At 33.5% G+C, this 20,937-nt stretch overlaps 1 protein-coding gene across 1 annotated transcript in view; it reads right to left on the reverse strand.

Moving 5' to 3' along the window:
* Positions 1 to 2,194: 2,194 nt before the first annotated feature.
* Positions 2,195 to 20,937, reverse strand: part of LUZP2 (leucine zipper protein 2) — a 377,697-nt gene continuing 358,954 nt past the window's right edge. Inside the window, exons 10-12 of the mRNA XM_090267616.1 lie at positions 12,507 to 12,599; positions 4,980 to 5,057; positions 2,195 to 3,787 (exon numbers count right to left, since the gene is read on the reverse strand). Coding sequence (XP_090123742.1) covers positions 3,683 to 3,787; positions 4,980 to 5,057; positions 12,507 to 12,599 — 276 coding nt within the window. The 3' untranslated portion in view covers positions 2,195 to 3,682. The remainder of the gene's footprint in view (positions 3,788 to 4,979; positions 5,058 to 12,506; positions 12,600 to 20,937) is intronic.

Consider the following 20,937-nt stretch of genomic DNA (forward strand, 5'->3'; position numbering starts at 1 on the left):
TGGAGCTTTTAAATAAAAGGCTTTTTTTTTTTTCTTTTTCACAAAATCTCTGCCCCCGGAATGTTGGGCTGCAGGCAGCAGAACCCCATGTAGTTGTGTGGTAACAATCCTACTGTAATATGCTCCCTTTTTACTTCCTTTCCTTCTTCCCTTGCTGCTTCAGGTTCTGAATTAATTCATTCAGCAAATATTTGAGCGCTTTCTATGAGGCAGCTAGCTCTAAACCCTTGAGATTCATTTGCAAACAAAAAAACAAAAATCTCTGCCATCATGGAACTCTATTAAAAAAAAAAACATTCTAAATAAAATAAAAGATTTTCAGGATACTGGCAGAGAGATTGAAGACACTTCCTGGATGAGGTCTATAAAAAGTTCTTAGATCTTGATACACAGAAGCAAGTTCTATTTAGAATGTTAATATTTGTTGTTGTTGTTTTTTTAATTAGTTTATGTAGAATAATATACATTGTAGTTTTGGAACAAATCTTTATTGAGAAAACATAGGCCATCTTTCCGTACCGTTTATCCTTCATCACTTGGCCATCAGTACTGTGGTACATAATCCAGATGAACAAATAATTTGGGGAAGTTTAGGACTGTACACATGACAGAAAGTGTCTCCCCAGTAGACAAGTATATGTTTTCATCACTCTCTAGGTCTGGCCAGGTCACCCTGCTCTAATGTATCGATAATATTTCAGCCTCTGCTTCGATTAGTGTTAATTACAGTACCTAAACTATAAAAATAAAAGATTCCATTATTCAAAATTCACAGAAATTGTTTTAATCCAGCTCTCCACATTGTCAATATAAAACAGTAAATGTCTCCTTCACATATCACTGTCTTAAACTTGTAATACAGTATATTTTATGAAACAGAATGATGTCCGAACTAGCATTACATTGCTAAATATATAATTGATGAATGAAAAAAAAAATGTTAGCCATTTAATATATTCAGTATCTAGAGATTTGAGATCACAAAGAAAATCACATCCAGACAACATACTGATTTTTTTCACTTGTCATCTGAGAATGTTGGCATCGGATAGACACAGTCAGCATTCATTTAGGTCTGATACACGTTAGGCACTAGTTTAATTTACATAGTTAACAGATATAAGTGGAAACACAAAATCCAAAATAAATGTCTAACAGAATGAATATATAGTATGATTAGTATTTTAAAGTAAATATAAGGGCATGGTTTTGGTAATCGTTATATTAAGTTATTCCATCAGAATGTATGTTTCTCAATAGAAATCAATTTGTGTTCTGCAAAACAAGAAATTTTCTACTGATTACCATTACCAGTCCATAATATAATTATGTACCTATATTCAACATTCAGGTTAATGTTATCTTCCATAGTTGGACTATGAACATTAACTCCTCAAGAACAACCATCCATTTATAAAGTTGTTAAGTAAAGGACATAATAAAAAATGGTACCTCTCTTATATAAGCAAAAGCCACATGTGTAAATAAAGCATTTTAAACCTCTCTGATACTATTTTAAAGCAATTAAAAGATTGAGAGACATAAAATGCATTCATTAAAGTCATAAGACATACTAAAAAAGTATTTCAGACTTAATTATTAAAAGAAACTCTAAGAATATTTCTTTAAAAATATTTATAAAGCTCTTTTGCTACAAATTCCTTTTGTTTTGAAACAATAATGCAATGACTATACCACAGTAAACTCTGCAGGACACAAAATGTTATCTATATTTAAAGAAAAAGTATATACATTATATTCACTCAAATTTCACCTGACCATGGCAATAATTAAGAGAAACAATTTAATTTTATTATCAATACTGGGGTAGGAATTTCAAGCACAGGAAAAAAAATACACTGTTGAAATTTGATTAATATTAAGCCAAATTTTAATTTTTCATCATTATATAAAAAGCCTAGAAAATAGCATTCTGATTCTCTTTTTATTAATTCCAAACATGCCTCATGAACATACTATCAAAGGTGAAATGTTAAGATCCATAGATTCTAGGAGTGAAGTTGGGGGACAGAGTGAGGGTAGGAATGTCAACCCAAATTAAAACAAAATCATCTACTTCTCTTTTAAAAACCTTTGGAGATGGTTAGGGTTTGTGAGCATAGTGGGAATATTAGAAGGAACATAGTCCATATCACAGAATTATATTTTTAGAGAAAGAATTCAGCAGAAATTTGAACCTTGATTTTTATTTTTTTCTGTCGTGGTCATGAAAGAAAACTCTATGGATCATCCATAAAATTAATATTTTTTTTATTCCTAGATAAGCTGTAATATGAAAAATACTAATACATGACACTAAATTAATCTGTAAGTACAAGAGCTACATGAATATATCACAATATTATATTTAGTGTTAAGAATAGTTTGCCATTTTTCCAAATCACTACACTTCTTTGAATATATTGCTGTGATCAAAAGTGTGCCATTATATCCCAGAATTTAATTTCTAACACAGCCTGCCAGGATTCAGTGCCCTGATGCATGGCATATTTATTATACAAAGCCTATAGTTTTATTTTCTTCCTGCAAATGATCTATATATAGTCAGTGCTGACAAACTACAATTGATTATTTAATTTATTAATTTGAGTCTGGGAGTTTGATGTTGTAGCCACCCTATTAAGCAGATAATTATTCAAGTGTCTATTCCTCTTGCTAGTGAGCTATGTTCAGATTATTTAGAAGTGAATTGATTCGACTAGTGATATTCCTAGACAGAGCCTCAACTTCAAAGATTATCACAGCCATTTATTTGTGTTAATAATACATTTTTTTTCAAGTTGTACAAATCTGGTCCATTGGCTCTACATGGTTATTTTACTTTGATCATATTCCCATTTTTAAAAGTATATTATCTGCTCTCAAATTAAAATTTTGAAACCCCATTACTATCCCACATTCCACTACCCAAATTTCATATCAAAAATCATGTCAAGCATTTCAGACAACTTGATGTCTAACTTGGAGTGATTCCAGCATACAACCACAGACGAAGATGTGTCTCTAGAATGCCAAAAAATCTAATCAGTTGTGTCAAAATATAGTCATTCATTTAGATATTTTGTCCATATTATACTAAACACATTTAGTGAATTCCATTAACTGGCTAAATCCCTGACAGAGTTGTCTTGATATTGTTTAGCTATGGTTCAACATAATAAGAATAACAATAAACGCTCAAAAAATATATTGAGGTTGGCACAGATTCCAGCCTTGAAGAATGGGACTCCAAATAGCCAGTGTGGACCAAATTCTTTATGATATGATTGCAATTTAGGTTCTAGGAATGCTGAAGATACAAAATGTTTGATCATCCTCCAGCTGATTTCACATACCAGATCATAGAAGTACTAGATATCCAAATGAATCATAAAAATCAAAACTTATATTGCATTTAAGTTCAAAACAAACCAATTAATACTGGACAATTTACTGATGATGATGATGTTTTTTATGATTGTGAATATCTGTTCTAATGAGGTTATTCCTTGAGGGTCATACTTGGCCTGGAATCTTTGGGAAAATTTGAAGACAATTTTATAAAGTACATAAAATTGTGAAAAAGTTGCATGATTTAAAAACTTAGTATTTCCATCAAGCCTGTGATCTGAAAAGGTTATGAAGACAATAGCAAATGGATGTTTTAACAGTTTCTTGGTATCTACAGTATTTTTTCTTGGTTAGTTGCCCTTCCTTCAAAGTTGGTGGATTTTTTTTCTTGTTTTTTTTCCACTTCACATTTAGTACAAGGAGGCACTTGCAACTTCTGTCAAATAATAAAGAAAGAAAATTAGGAAAGTCAAAATAATATCTACATACATGGTAAAAATTAAAATAGAATAGTAATTTAAATTCATATGTCTCAATAAGTATCTTACAGATAACTAATGCCAGATAAAAAAATAAATGTAAATATGTCAGTATGGCTACTTCATGAAACTTCATAATATATTGTGTACAAGTTGCAGGACAGTAGTCCCTCTCTATATCGCGGTTCACTTATCGTGGCTTCACTGTATCGTGGATTTAAAAAAAATTCTATATTTATTTATTTATCGCTGATTTTTCGCTATATCGCAGGATTTTGCGGTATTGTATACATATGTTATTAAAGTTACTTAGGTTTAAGAGTGTAGAATATGTTTAAGAACATAAGTAGTGTTTATAAAAGTGTGGAAAGGTTAATAAGGGAGTGGGAAAGGTTAATAAGGGACTGGGAATGGTTTATAAGTGTGAGGGGAGGGTTTATAAAGCCATATATATACACACATATATATATGTATATGTATATATATACTAAAACAAATGTAAGGTTTCTACTTCACAGATTTTCACTTATCATGGGGGGGTGGTCTAGAATGTAATACCTGTGATAAGTGAGGGAATACTGTATTTCAAAATATTTTGAGAAAGCTTTGGCCAAGCCTTTCAAATCTAATTAATGTAACCCCAAATTGGAAAAATGTCATGTTAAGTGAAGTGAAACCTAACAATTGTTATGACATAACATTTTTAGTAAAATATAGAACAGTACAGATAAAATTTCGGAATTAACTTCCTGAATTGTGTTTGTTTGTATTTGTTTTTGTAGGGACATGTACTTTTTCTAACTCTTCTACTTCTCCAAGTCTTCTATTTATCTTTCTATCCCCTAAATAAAAAATGTATGTTTTCTGTTCTTAGTTTATTTTCGGTTCGTTTCTTTTCTTGGTTGTGGGGAAGGGGCAAGACTCTTCCTTCACTCTTGTTCTTCTGAGGGGCTCAGATCATAAAATTAAAAGCTTAGTGTCAGGCGTAGTGGTCATGGGAAGTTCCAGAAGCACTATGTGACAAAATATCTTTCATTCATCAATACAACACATTCCTGCTTCAGCTAGATCAAGAGAGAAAAGTCACTGAACAAAATGGATTCAAGAAGTACTTTCTGACATAAGCAAAACCAACTAACAAAGACATACCTGTGGATCAGCCTCTGGTTCTGCAGTGCCATTACTTGGGAGATTTTCTTTGTGCTTCATAGAACATGCCCTGTCCTCCTGTAAAAGTCACAATTGAAAACAGGTCAAAGAAATTAAACTAAATTAAATTAAATAACAGAAGGGGTTAGAAAAACTCCCTTGAATTCTTCCCATTGGGACACTTCCTTCACTTTGATACAGTCTGAAAGCACAAGCTAGGGACACAATCATCACCACATGAATGGGGTCCCTAGGTTAAGTTAACTGTTCAGGGTGGGTTTGGGGATCTCAGTGGTGCTTATAGCAGTCAGGTACTACAACAAGGTTCAATCCCAATGTACAGTTCCTTCCATAATAATAATAATAATAATAATAATAATAATAATAATAATAATAATAATAATGAGAAGGAGAAGGAGAAGGAGAAGAAGAGAATTACAAAACTATTGGATTTGCTCTGGTTGGTGTGGCTCAGAGGATTGAGTGCCAGCCTGAAAACCAAAAGGCTGCCAGTTCGATTCCCAGTCAGGGCACATGCCTGGGTTGTGGGCCAGGTACCCAGTTGGGGGCTTGTGAGAGGCAACCACACATTGATGTTTCTCTCCCTCTTTCTCCCCTCCTTCACCTCTCTCTAAAAATAAATAAATAAATTCTTGAAAAAAAATACTACATTTGTCATGTGTCTAGTGTCTAGGATATTATTATGCCAATGGTCTCTATGCCTGCGGGAACATTGATATTGCAAGTCTGGAAACTACTTAAACAATATCATCATCAATCTGCCTAGCAAAAAAATTTTAATACCTTAAAATATTACATTTCTGGTATAATATCTTATATTTTATTAACTAGGAAATCTCATCTTACTTATTAGCCTCAATATTTTTGAAGAAGGTGAAAAACTGGCAGTGCATTCCAATTGGGCTTCATTTCCACTTGAACTAAGGTGAAACTATTGAATTTTCCCTCCCTCCCTCTCTCCCTCTTCTCTCCCTTCCTTTTTTTTCTCTTTCTTTCTTTACCTGCATCTCTTCCATCCTCCTTTCCTTACTACCTCTCATCCCCTCCTCCTTCCTTCCTTTTCTCTTCCTCTGTATTTTGAACACATTTTAAAAGTGATGATAAAAATCATTTAGTGTAATAGTTTTTTTTTGTACTTTCCAAAATCCTTTCCTTGTGTAAAACAGAGCCAAGGACTTCACTGGTTCATGGCCGTTGACTGGTTAGCTCTGACCTTGAACAGATCGATTTGTTTCCTTGGGGTCAAACAGAAGGATATTTAAGCTAGTTTTGAACTCTGACATCCTGTGAATTCTACAAATAGGAGAGTTAACCTACTCCATTTCAGATTTCAGAGCACAGTTATTTTATATGCTCCCTATACTCACTCTCTGTCGCTCTTACGTGAACACACAGCATATTGTTTTACCTTCCTGTGCTCATGTCTATCCTACCGCACCATGACAAAAATCTCTCTTCGCTATGATATTCTGAAACCTAGTCACTTATTCTCTCCCTAGCACATCACTTCTGTCACTAACAGACTCAGTGACACTATCCTGTTCTAAAGGTACAACAAATGCTGTAGAAAGAATTTCAACATTTAACTTTTTTAAGTATCTATTAGCACGTACAGCTCCTCAATAGGGTGCAAGTTCCTTAAAGTCAAAGGCAACATTTATCAGCCGTAAATGGCAGCTAGATATCTGCCGGAGAGCAAGTGGCCAATATATAATCTTTGAATAAATAAGAAATAAATAAAACAAATATTGGCCATGAAAGATTACAATTCCTAGAGTTTAAATAAATGCCTTATTTTTTCATATGATTAAATTATATTTGATTGTGGCTCCAAAATGATCACACACAGCTTCTTTTTCTAAATAAGCCTATAGTATAGTAGAAAATTAGATTGTAATGATAATAATAGTAGTTGGTAGTCAAAACCTTGACTATTTTATTTCCAAGAATGTTAGGCAGCTGTGAAGTGGAATCTGCTCTACTACCTAAGAAATAAATGTTCCCTTTTATGTTGTATAGGTTTGAGTTAGACCTAGAATCTAAAATCACCCTGGGAAAGCTATACCGATTTGAATCTTATTGGATTCTTATTGTAGTAATATAACTGGTCTTTGTTTTATTATATTTGCCTTCAGCTTTTTAAATGTTAAGTAAAGTAAGTACATGAAATCAAGCATAAAAATATGGTTAGTGCAGAAAGCAACCCGTATAATGAAGGATTTTCAAAATATATTTTAGAATAATGGAGTTTATAGCTCCTATAAGTTTAGAGAAAAGGTTTATTGGATGTTAATCAGTTCTAATTAAAGTAGTTCTTCTCAGCACTTTCAGCACATAATTTCTTAGACTTTTGGTTCTGATCAATCTGTCCACATAATCACTTAAGGTGATTGTTTAAAAATAATATGCTTGGGTGATAATTCAGTCCTATAAATATGGGACTTGTATTTTAAAGCAGCACTCTAGCAGTGCAAATGGACAGTGAAAATTGAAATCCACTTCATAATGCACAAATGCCTTATAAGTCTTTTAGAAGGATGTATGATGTGAATCATTTTGCAAATACATTTGACCTCAAAACCTGTGTGTGTGTGCACACGCCTGTGTGTGCATGTGTGTATGTTTGTGTGTGTGTGTGTGTAGCATTGCTTTAGGTCATTGCCATGAAAAAAATACAAAAGGATTTTCAGTGGATACATGCTTCCATTAATGCAAGCATACCTGACTATTTGAGGCAAACCTTTGATAATCTGAACAATGAAAATTTATTAAATTTTAACATTAAAGAAAATATGATGTGGCTGAAAGACAGCTCAACTGTTTTTAGATGCTCTGACCTTATAATGAACAGTACCTGAAATTTACTTTTTTGTGCCTCAGAGGCAACTTCATGAGATGGGGTTCATAAAATTCTTAGTGGTCCTCAGAGAAGCAACACAGAATGGGCAACAGAGTTATAATGTGAGGTATTATGCCTTAATAGGCATCTTATCAACTTTACAGTCAATGATGAGGGAGGCGTTCACTTGGTGAGAGCATAAATAAGAGGTTTCATTGTGGAGTTGTCTCAAACTTATTGCAATATTATTGTTGGTGGAAATTAAGTTCTTCCATGGGATTGCAAGGAAAGCATTCTAAGGATCCACACACGAAAAGCCCAATCTTGTCCTCAGTAAGGCCAAAGCAAAAGTCAGTGTCCAGAGTTTATGCTTCATATTAAAGCTTCATCCTTTGGAGCCCACAGGCAGTTGCTATATGGCCTCAGTCCCCATTCAGGTAGCTTAGCTAGTTCCTGGCTGCTCACAGTTTATTAAGTTCAACATCTAGTCCCCTTAAGCTCACCATCTAGTTCCCTTTGCTCCCCTTTTCTTAGCTAAATATCAACGATAACCTTTGTACAACCATGAAAGGCCAATATCCCTATAATCAATAGTAGAATGATTATTTGGTTATTTTTATTTACCGATACTGAATATTATTCTTATGATGTCTATACTAATTCTGATAAGAAATCACACTTAAATTCACATTTGTGCATGCTTCCAATTAAGGTGTCATAGAAGAGAAGCATGGAAATTTATATTTAATTTGAAAAATGATTTACATATAATTGTTCTAAAGACCTTAGAGAATGATCTCACATTCCTAAATTCTCTAGAGGGACGCCTATTTCTTAAAAAATACCACAGTAGCACAATTAAAAATGCCTCGTATGAAGCTAACCTCTTCAGAAGGTCTGATGGAGTGTAGCCCAGAATGACAAGGGTAGGTGGTAGTCTCAGCCCAATTACAGCAAGGCATGACTTGCCTAGAAAATTTTGTTAACCAAGTCTCTGCCAACAAATTATTTGGGCCATCAAATGTCACACAGTGTATATTGGATATAATAAACAAACTAGGATATCAAAAAACTGAAAAAAAATCCTTTAACATGACAAAGCTTGCATAATTTTCTCCTTTTAGCTGTAGAATTTATTTTCTGTAAATTTTCTTCTCTCATTTCCCTAGACAATGCATTTTTTTCCTCCTGAATAAACTCCTTTTGGTCAGAGACTTCTAAACAGGTATAATGGCAAGAAACAGATCAAGTGTTTACAATACTAAAGACCTTTTATGTTTTTAAAACATTGTGAAAAATTAAAGGTTTGCTGCCTAAACACACATTAACATTATAAAACACATTAACATTGAGGAGCAAATCTTAACCTCCACATGAAAATTACAATAAAATGCTCAATGTCTTTAATTCTTGATATGCTATTAAACAATATGGGGCACATCTTCAAACTGCAGGAAAATGGGGTAAAACTTTCATTCTTTGCTTTTTCCGTGTGACTCCAATATTATTATTTAAACAAAGCTGCTTTCAAAGTAATTCAAACAAAGCCCAAACTGATAGTCCAATATGCTGTAAGCCTTTGTTGAGTTTTTTGTCTAATAAAAGGGGGAGGCCAAGGCATCCGGAAGTCATTTTTCTTTGTGACCTTGTCTGACTTGCATTGGACAGGACATAGAACAAACCCACAAAGGTACCTAAAAAGATAACTAAGAACATGCATTATCTCTTCTCCCATTTGGGAACTTGACCATAGATGATACTGAGATCTTGAATATAAAAATTGCAAAGCAGCTTATTTTGGAATGAACAAAGAAGGACATTAACAAGAATATAATTGAATACTGTATATTTAATACCTAATATATTATAATTGCACATTACATTATATGTAATATGTTATTATGCCTTTTATCTAAAATTTATAAATACAATTATATATATATAATCACAATATATAATCATCAGGATAAACATGCAAGAAACCAATATCAAAATTTCTCAAAATGTTTAACAGGAAATGTTAACAGAATAAAATCTAGGTGAGTGTATTAAAACAATATACATTCCTGGGCTGTGCTCTGAAGCTGCCGATTAATTACTATAAGTAGTTTTATAGGTTGACCTAGCAATCTACGGGCACACAAATATTTAAAAACCATTGCTCTACACTACATAGATAATGGATATGAATAATATGATAACTTGCTAAAGTGACATGTTACCAAAGAGCAAAGTTGTTACTCAAGTCTAGGTTTTATGTAATTTCCAGGTTTTCTCTACCCTGTTATTTAGTCTCAGATGTGACCAGCAAGAGCAAGAGTGCATCACCTTTGCTGTTTACTTATTGAGAGATTGCATGTGCTCCCATTAGCTCAGTGAGGTTGCTGGTGATCAAAGTATCCTGGTTTGAAATAGGTGCTAAAATAATAGTTATTTTCCTTCACGCCAATGTTCCATTTTTTACCTATACCTGACATAAATGTTTCACTTATTTTTCAATCATATACGATGTCCTCCAGTAGTTAATTCCATTTTCATGTATTTTTTATTAGAAGTTTACTTTTATATTTTACTGAAATATTCTCCTTATAGCTGTTGTTACAAGCTGCATCTTGTTCTGTCCTGAAAGTAACAATTAATGAAACTGCTCCCCATTTAAAATTATAGTATTTAAGGCTGCCTGTGTCATCTTTTAAGTTTTGTCCTTTGAGAAATTAAAATATTTCATTCAAAAATATTAATTGAGATTTCAAGTAACAGGAATAGCTTTGCATAAAGAAGAAAAAAATAATAATTACTGAGGACTTGTTATGTGCCGACAATAAACCAGGCTGGGTCAGTTGATCTTTAAATGAGCTATATAAGGTAAGGTATATTTATCTCTCCTTTTCAGAAGAAGAAAATGAGCCTCAGAGGGGTTAAACATTCATGGTTACACATTGGGTAACTGGTAAAGACATAAATGAAACTAATAAATGTTATATTCCTGACTTTCCTCTGCAGCCTTTCACTTCAAGCCATAGTAGACACACTGTATTTGTCCTTGTTGACCTTAGCAATGTCATGTCTAGAATGGGCCATGCTTTGTCAGTAAAGACTGATTGGCAAAATTATATAAGGAATGTATCTCCCTTATTCTGGATGTAGCATCTTAATTACTGGATATCAACATTGCAAATTCATGTACCTGTTTTGCAAATCTCATAACATTTTGAATCCAGAGCTCATAGTTACTTAAAACACTTTAATTTGATTCAAGATAAATATGCAAAATTATTTGCATTTCTGTACCTATCAATGAGAATCTGAAAATGCAATTAAGAAAATATTCCATTTATAATACAATTAAAAAGAATAATGTACCTAGTAATGAAGAAAACAAAAGAAGTGCAAGATTTATACATTGAAAATCTCTAAAATATTGCAGAAGGATATCATAAATTATATATATATATATATATATATATATATATATATAAATGGAGACAACCTATTTTGTATGGACTGGTTACATAATAACTGGTAATTATATAATTTAATTAAACACAAACATTTGAAAACCTTAACTATATCCTTAATTCAAACAAAATTCCTTAGCTTAGAAATCCAGGGTCCCTCACACTTAAGTCCAAAATGATCATTTTAGTTATATATCATTCCCCTTTCTTCATTCCATTTTCTAACCATATTATTCTGTTTTCTTCTTTCTGAACATTTGCTCAGACTGTTAGTGACCTATCTGTTCTTCAAACTACAACAAAGTGTTCTTTCCTACCCCAAATCCTCTTGAATTCTACTTTCCCTGGAAGTAAATTGTAGCATATTTTATTTCTGCTGCTCATTAATCTTATTATGTTCTAAAGTGCATGGCTTTAGTACATGTTTAAATATGCAAAGATATGAAGGCAACTTGTTGAGAAATTCATATTTCTGAGTTTACTTTGACAGCCAATAGAAGAAAAAGAGATTGACTTGCTTAACCTATATTTCTATTTTTACTGTTTTATTGCTGTAGCCTGATTTATTTTTAACCATGAATAGTTTCAATAGATACTTTGCATTTTGTTACCTAGATTGAAGCCTAACTTGGAATTTACTCAACACAGTTGTCATTTGCTATTTCTCAAATCCATACACGATCAATCTGTATTTGTGCCAAAGTTTCAGAATTAAAATTTCATTGTATTTACTATAATTTAAAAATCCCAGACGACAAGTTCCATGTTTTCTGTTATCATGTGAAGATTGAGAATCTCCCTTCTTCTAATATAATCTCTCTATAATGCCAGGTTTATTTGCTTTATAGGGAAAATACTACAAAATTACATCTTTTGGGATGTTGTTTATTTTATTTTTAATATTTTAACAGGTTTCTTTCACGTAGTTGTGGAAATAAGCACACTGTTGAATGTGTGGTTACCCTCCTTATACCTGACAACTGAAGTTCACAGGCGTCCTAAGAATCTGGTTACATCAATACTTTCTTATGGAGCACCTACCTGATTCGCATCTAGAGAACATCTGCTTTTGGAAGTTTTAAAGTGCAGCATTGTTTAGATAGTATATAAAAACAGAAGTGCCATAAAGTCATGGATTAGGATTGTTAAAATACTTAGGTTCTTGTTTTCATGTTAAATATTGTTAAAACTATTTTAAGTTAATCTTACATTTTCAGAATTGCACTCGGGGATATTTCGATTTTCTTCCTTCATTGTAGGAACTTCAGAGTTCTCACTGCTTCCAGGTGAGCTTTGTTTAGGCTTCAGACAGAAAGAGAACAGAGAAAGAGAGAGAATGGGAAATAGGTTCAACAAATAGATTCACATGACATTGTAAAATATAATACAATGGCAACATCACACTCAAAGAAAACAAATAACATTGAAAATTGTATATATCAGAGACCTCAAAATTTGTAAATTAAACTTATTAACTCTAAAATTGAAAAATATATTTTCTACTCAATTTTATATTGGTGATGTCCAATGGTATTATTTTAAGATTCCCAGTTCCTTAAAAAAATGGAATCTTGTGACTTCTCTTTATTTTAACTTCCAGTATATATAAGTATTAACTGCATGCCTCAGTTTTTTAGCAAAAAGAAAATGTTTTATAACTTCTCACTGTAATTTGCCTCACTGCAATGCTAACTAATTAATTGCTGGTTTATACCTCTGGGAACACAAAATATTATTCTAAAACTAATCTTTTTAGGAAGACTACATAAATAAAAACCAGTTTTCCAGGTTTTGGCCAGGGAAGGGGATACCATAACTAATATATGTAATATTCCTATAGGCTGGTCTAACATTATCTACTCAAATGAGTGTTTCTTGGGCAGAGCTGCTTTGAATATGTTACTTTACCTATTAATCTATGAGAGTACCTTTGTAGGATAAATAAAAACTAAACTCAGTGAGCCTGAACTTGCTTGGATCTGAAACTTTGATTTCAGAGGACCACTGGGGATGAGGAAAAAAGGATTCCATCCATGAGGGATCCAGGCAGACAGACTGAGGGTCGGTCTAGTCAGAGTGCTCAGACCCACCAAAGTTTTCCTTGTGCTGCACTTTAAACAGCACCGGCCTATTTTTCCACAGGCAGTTATATTCCTTAGCAGGAGGATATTCTTATAAAAATAATAATTTTATAAAAATAAAAACCAAATATACATAATAAAATAGTTGAATATTAAATATAAAAGTTAATGAAGATAGTAACATATTAGAGAAACAATAGAAAAGAAAACATGTTAGTTGACAAGTATACTTTCTTTATTAGCTGGGCTTTCTTTATAATAATAAATAAATAATGCAAATAAAAATAAAATTCCTTTTTCTTTATATGTAAAGAAGTTTAATTAAATTTTTATGAGATCTAGAAGGCACTCTTCTCTTTCTCCCTCTTTCTCTCCTGGTCTTTCTGGTTTAAGACCTCTATCTTCTGACCTTTATTTTGTGTCTTCCCTAAAATAAGAAAAAACTTAAGAAGGAAAACAAATGCCTTCAAATAAGCCAGTTCTCTGTGTAGCATGGTGACTATAAAGCCAAGGAGGGCGTTGTTTTTGTCTTCCTAGAATTTACATAATCTGATTGTCATTCACTTAAATAGCTCTAATATAAAGCAGATTAATAAAATGGAGCACAAGCAGAGATGTATATACTTTGAAAGGACAAATGTCAAATCCATTTGGGGTAAAAGGACATGAGGGAAAAGGTAACCTTCAAAATGAGCCTTTGAATGCACAAAGCAAGAATAACGGATGGGTATTCCAGATGCTGGAAACTCTGCAAGAAAATATAGGTAGGAAGACAAGTCAGTTTCTGTCCTCTTGGTTTACAGGGCAGCAGTAGAGTAATTATGATAAAAATGCTACAAAGTAGATAAAGGAATCTCAAATTCAAAATACTAAGTTTTGGCTTCATTTAGTAGCCAAAAAGAACATTGGATATTTCAAAGTAGGAGTTTAAGATGGCTAAAGCCCCTGTCAATATGAAATAACAGCAGTGTCCAGGAAAAATGGAACAGAAGAGAACAGGGGTGGGGAAAATGAGGAGCAATAAAAAATGACCAAGTGGCTGATAACAAAGGAAAACTGAAGTATTGATTCAGGCAATCTGAAAGAGATTGGGCAGTGATCACATTGAAAGCAAAGATTATAACCTACCAAATTGAAGATCTCTACAGAAATAGAGAAACCTGCAGAAAAGATAGGTTTGTAGCAAGAAGATGACTTTTATATTGTTAATAGAGAATTTAAAACACTTGGGATTATTAAATATGAGGGGGGAACCCAAAAAGAAAACATAATTTATTTATAAAAAATTTTGTTTTATTCTTACATGTTTAAACTTCAGTCACCTTCAAAGTATTCTCCATTTGATGCGATACACCTATTGAAACATTTTTTCCACGGCTCAAAACAGTTTCTTAACTTGTTGATTTTCATGAATTTTAATCCTTCTGCCTTTTTTTGTTTCACCTTTTCCACACCTGTGAAACATTTCCCTTTGAGAACTTTTTTTATCCAGGGAAACAACAACAACAACAAAAATCCCTTGGAGAGAGAGACTGGGTGAATAGTGAGGGTAGGGCACTGGGGTCATTCCAATTTTGGTCAAAAGCCGCTGAACACTGAGCACAGTGTAGGTAGATGCATTTGTCTACCACCCATCATGAAATAGTCAAACATGTTGAAAGAGTCTTCAAAAGAGTATAATCAATAAAATATACTTTAAAAAATTTATGCCCTGGCTGGTTTGGCTCAGTGGATTGAGCTTCGGCCTGCGAGCTAAGTGTCGCTGGTTCGATCTTCCAGTCAGGGCACATCAGAGAAGGAAAACTCTGACTCCAAAAAACCTCCGCTGCCTTGCGGCATACCTCTTCAGGGGAAAGGCTAAGGGAGTAAACCCCGACAGAAAATCCGGAGCCGGAGTCCCTAAGGCGGTTTGACGTTGTAGTCAACACCGGCAACTCCTGCGGCACACCTGAAGCCAAGCTGTATTGACTCCGTCTTTCCCTTGGACCCTTCAGCTGCGAAGAGAGGGGGGGTCTGCTGCATGGGCAACAGCAGACCCTCCATATCACCCTGCCCAGGCTCTGTAGCTTCAGCTCCACTGGAGAGGACACTCCAGCGTCATCGCAAGATGTCGATTCAACACGGGAGGAGACAGATGCCGTGTCACTCCCGAGTCGGACTGCACAGCCATTCTCGGCGGTGCAGATAGACTCTTAAGAAGATACACCATCGTCTCTCGAGACAGACGGCTGCCGACGACTTTAAAAAATTTACTGAAGCTGACTGCAGCCTCTCATAACAATGCCAGCTGGTACACTGATACAGATGGATTCCTATAAAACTCACCTAGCAGGTGAAGCCTGTACTACAAGGATCTCACCCTCCAGAAGATAAATCTGTTTTTCAGGGGGTCCCCTCTTATAGGTAGACACTACTGGATAAGAGTATTAAAATTTTTAAGAATAAAAAAGTCACTTAATCTAGCTAAAATCTACTGTACATCCACCACTTAACTTCCCATAACCTACAAGTTACAAATAATTTGAGACAATTCATCAAAAAAACAAACAAACAAAAAAAAAAAAAACACCAGGGAATAAATAAACAATAGTAGCAAAGGAGAGTCACCATGGCATTCACAGTAAGATCCACAACTGTAAAAACACAAACAATGAAGTAAATCACATGAGCAGTCAAGAAGAATTTTTAGTGTATTTTGATTCTGTTAAAAAACTAAGTCACTGAATAGTTGTCCCAACACACCCTTGCAAATTTAATTGCATGTATAACACCATTAAAGAAAATTGAAATAGAAAATTCACCCATTATTCTAGAAATAATTATTTTATTTCTCAATGTCATCTTATTTTCCATATTGGCATATAGTTGTATTCTCTATAGTTGCAAATTATAATGCCTATGTTGTTTTTTTCTGTTTTTAGACATATGACAAATATACTTTATGTATTTAAGGAGAAATCTCAGGGTATATATATCTTTACAGGTCTAAAATATTTATAGAAAAAGTTTTCAAAAATGTATATTAGAGTTAAAAGTTTTTGAGGCTTTGGATTTTAGGTTATATACTTCATATTGTGGAAAACATTCTTGGTGATAGCCTGCATGATAACTCATATCACACTAGTCATTGATTTAAATATCTGACTCTCGACCAAGGCTGGGAACTCCTGAAGAAAAGGCATTGTGCCTTATTCATCATTGCATTCTTTGATGTTAGTACATATTTGAATAAGTTGTTCATTTTTTCATCTCTTAAGATGTATCTCTTAGGTTAAAAACCGTAAGAGTTAAGGATCATTGCTGAAAAAAAGATATGGACATATTTGTGGTTACATAAATCTTTCTAAAATGTGATCATGTGAATGACTTTCAGCAATATGAGACAACTACCAAAAACATAGTTCTTTATCTCAGAGAGCTCTGATTTGTTATTCACTAATGATCATCATTTCTTCTACTTTCCTTATTTTATTCTGAAGAGCTCTCTCTCTCTCATGCTGTGTTATAAGTATTTTTTTATGTATCAAATTCTCTGACTTATCTAAAGTATAGCACAAGATCCATGTTAGGTCATTGAAATATTTATTCTTAAAATTTAATATTGACTACATTAAGATGAGGCTACTAGTAGATAGGTATTTTAATTCCAGTATTGTGCTCTGTCCAAGTTGTTTCCAGAATAAAACCCTTCTTATGGTTCATGCTTCTTGGTCTTCTGAAGCAGTCTATATTACCAGTCATTAACAACATTAACAAGATTATTTACTTGGTCTTCTCCTGGATACTATGAACTTCTGATATTGTAACAATAAAGCCTTTTTATTTAATTTACTAAAGGTAAGAGTTGGTTGCATGTAATCACCTAAACTTGGATGAAAAAGTGAGTTAAATCAATGAACAAAAACAAGATAGCATGGCATTAAGGCAGAGATAGAGGTTTACCATAAAAACAAAGGGAGGGATACCTAACTTAGTTAGGAAACTCAAAGAACAATACCAGGCTCACCAATGATTACATTTTAGGGTAGTTATTCAATATCTTCCTAGACCAATATCCTTGATGAACATAGATTCTAAAATCCTCAACAAAACATTAGCAAAATGAATACAGCAACACATCAAAAAGATTATACACCATAATCAAGTGAGATTTATTTCAAGAATGCAAGGTTGGTACATTCACAAATCAATAAATACGGTTTACCATATAAACAAAATGAAGGTTAAAAAACAAATGATCGTATAAATAGTTTCAGAAAAAGCTTTTGTTAAATCTAGCACCTATTTGTGATAAAGTCTCTCAGCAAAATGAGAATAGAGGGAACATATCTAAACATAGTAAAGGCCATATATGACAAACCCACTGCCAGTATCATACTCAACAGCCAAAACTACAAATGTTCCTTCTTCATCAGGAACAAGACAGGGATGTCCACTTTCACCTCTCTTACTCAGTATAGTACTGGAAGTCCTAACCACAGCAATTGGCCAAGAAGAAGAAATAAAAGGAATCCAAATTGGAAAGGAAGAAGTAACACTGTCTTTATTTGCAGATGATATGATACTATACATGGAAAACCCAAAAAATTCCACCACTAGAACTGATAAACAAATCCAGCAAAGTAGCAGGATACAAAATTAATATTCAGAAATTAGTTGCATTTTTATACACCAATAATGAACTAAAAGAAAGGGAAATCAATAAAACAATCCCACTTATAATTGCTTCAAAAATAATAAAATACATAGGAATAAGCCTAACCAATAATGTAAAAGACCTGTACTGGGAAAATTATAAGACACCGAAGAAAGAAATTGAAGAAGATACAATAAGTAAAAACACATATCATGTTCATGGATAGGAGGAATTAACATCATTAAAATGTCCATACTACCCAAAGCAATCTACAGATTCAATGCAATTCCGATCAAGATTCCAATGACATATTTCACAGAATTTGAACAAATATTTCAAAAATTTAAATGTAACAACAAAAGGTCCCACATAGCAACAGTAATCCTGAAAAAAGAAGAACCAAGTTGGAGGAATCACACTACCTAATATCAAACTGTACTATAAGGCCATAGTAATCAAAACAGCATGGTACTGGCATAAAAATCAGACACATAAATCAATGAAACAGAATAGAGAACCCAGAAATAAATCCACATTTTTATAGCCAATATTTGACAGAGGAAGCAAGTCCATAAAATGGGCTAAAGATAGTTTATTCAATAAATAGTATTGGGAAAATTGGACAGATAGTTTCATCTGTTTAAATGAAACTAGATCACCTTCTTATACCACACACAAGAATAAATTCAAAATGGATCAAAGACTTAAATGCTAGACCCAAACCATAAAAATCCTAGAAGAAAACATAGGTAGCAAAATAGCGAATATTGCTCATAGACCTTTTTTATCAGATATATCTCCCCAGAGAAGGGAAACAAAACAAAACTAAACAAATGGGTCTACATCAAACTAAAAATTTTCACACAGCAAAGGAAAACATCAACAAAATAAAAAGACAACACACGGAATGGGAGAACATATTTGCTGAAACATCTCATAAGGGGTTAATATCTAAAATTTATAAAAATATTACAAATAGAAGAACAAAAAAGCAACCAAACCAATTAAAAAATGGGCAAAGGACCTGAATAGATACTTCTCCAAAGAGGACATACAGTTGGCCTATAGACATATGAAAAGATGCCTAGCATCACTTATCAATAGAGAAATGCAAACTAAAACCACAATGAGATACCATTTCACACTTGTCAGAGTGGCTATTGTAAATAAATCAACAGTGCTGGTGAAGATGTGGAGAAAAGGAAACCTTTTTGCACTATTGGTGAGAATGCAGACTGATGAAGCCACTGTGGAAAGCAGTATGGAGATGCCTCAAAAAAAATAAAAAAATGTCTCTGCCTTTTGACCCAGTGATCCCACTTCTGGGAATATAACTGAAGGAACCAAAAACACTAATTAGAAAGCACATAAGCACTCCTATGTTCACTGCAGTGTTATTCTCAATCACCAAGATAAGGAAGCAGCCCAAGTGTCCATCAGTAGATGAGTGGATAAAACAACTATGGGATACTTACACAATGGAGTACTATTTGGCCATAAAAAAGAAGAAATTTTTACCTTTTGCAACACTATGGATGGACCTGGAGAACATTATGCTAAGTGGAATTAGCCAGTCAAAGAAAAACAAATACAATATTATTTCACTCATATTTGGAATCTAAGGAACAAACTGAACTAACAAGCAAAACAGAAACAAACTCATAGATGGAGAGCAGATGACAGCTAATGCGAGGGGAGGGGTGGGGGTGGAGGATTGAGCACAAAATAAAGAGGAGTCATGGACATGCACAACAGCATGGTGATTGCTGGGGGGAGGGCGGCATAAAGGGAGTAAATGGAAATGAAAAAAATATAGAGATGAAATTTAAACTTACAACAAGAGTCTCTAAACATATAAATATGTACAATACTGATAAATTTTAATGTTGGATTATTACATTTTCTCATGCAAATATTGTTTATTTATGAAACTGATCCCAAACTTTGATGGTGAGGATGAGGTAAGAAATATGTCCAGAATAAAAGATTTTATTTATCCATCTATCTACTTACCTATCACTTATATCTTTGTGGGCTTCTGTTTCTTTGGACAGAAGATAAAAGGAGTTTCATTAAGATCACAAACAGCATAGGGAAAGAATGGCAGTGTGAATTTCTTTCTCGGTACATTTGCCAGAGATTGCTCCTGTGCTCATCTATTAAACTACTTGGGTGCCTGGTTTGCAAACTTCTATAGCAATACTGACATTATCTCACTTTTTCTTCTGGAAAAATTTCATATATTAATTACTTTTAACAACTACAATTATGCATCACTTCACCAGTATGAGCAATAAAGCATGAACAGTTTAATTACTTTAAGTAAAAAAATGTATTTAATTGAAGAAATGCCTGCATTTAAGCATAATACATGAATCATCACTTCTTGGCTTTTTGGGTAAGGTCAAGTGCAAACATAATGCCTGTAATCCTTAGTACGGGCCTTTACTACTAGTGAGATGACTCCTTGTGGAAAGAAGCCTTACTGAGTCTGGTGAATTAACAGAGGATGGGGACTGACTTTGGGGAAAGATCATGTATTTTGGAGTTGAAGAAATTAGGATTCTGATTCTGAGATGGCACATAAATAAATAAGGACCTTAGAAAATTTATATAATTTTTCAAGGCCTCTTTTCTGCTGCCCTGTCAAGTTAGGTCAAGAACAATTTTCAAAGCTGAGTTGGTGCCCTTTCAGTTTTATGTTCTTAATTCTATTAAACCCTTCTGTTTTGCTTCAGCAGAAAACACCACTTGTCCTTGGTTACCTCTGTATTTCCACTCTGATGATATTTCCAGTATAACAGCTTTAACTTGAAAGCCCAAAGGCTCCTGGCATTCTGATTGTCTCCAATTCTTCAGTCTCAGATTGCTTGCCAAAGTTAGATGGTTGCTAAGAGGGAAAACAAACCTTCTTGTGGGTTCT

The sequence above is a fragment of the Furipterus horrens genome, unplaced genomic scaffold (genome assembly GCF_987537825.1).
Source record: "Furipterus horrens unplaced genomic scaffold, mFurHor1.1.pri manual_scaffold_2, whole genome shotgun sequence".
NCBI lineage: Eukaryota > Metazoa > Chordata > Mammalia > Chiroptera > Furipteridae > Furipterus > Furipterus horrens.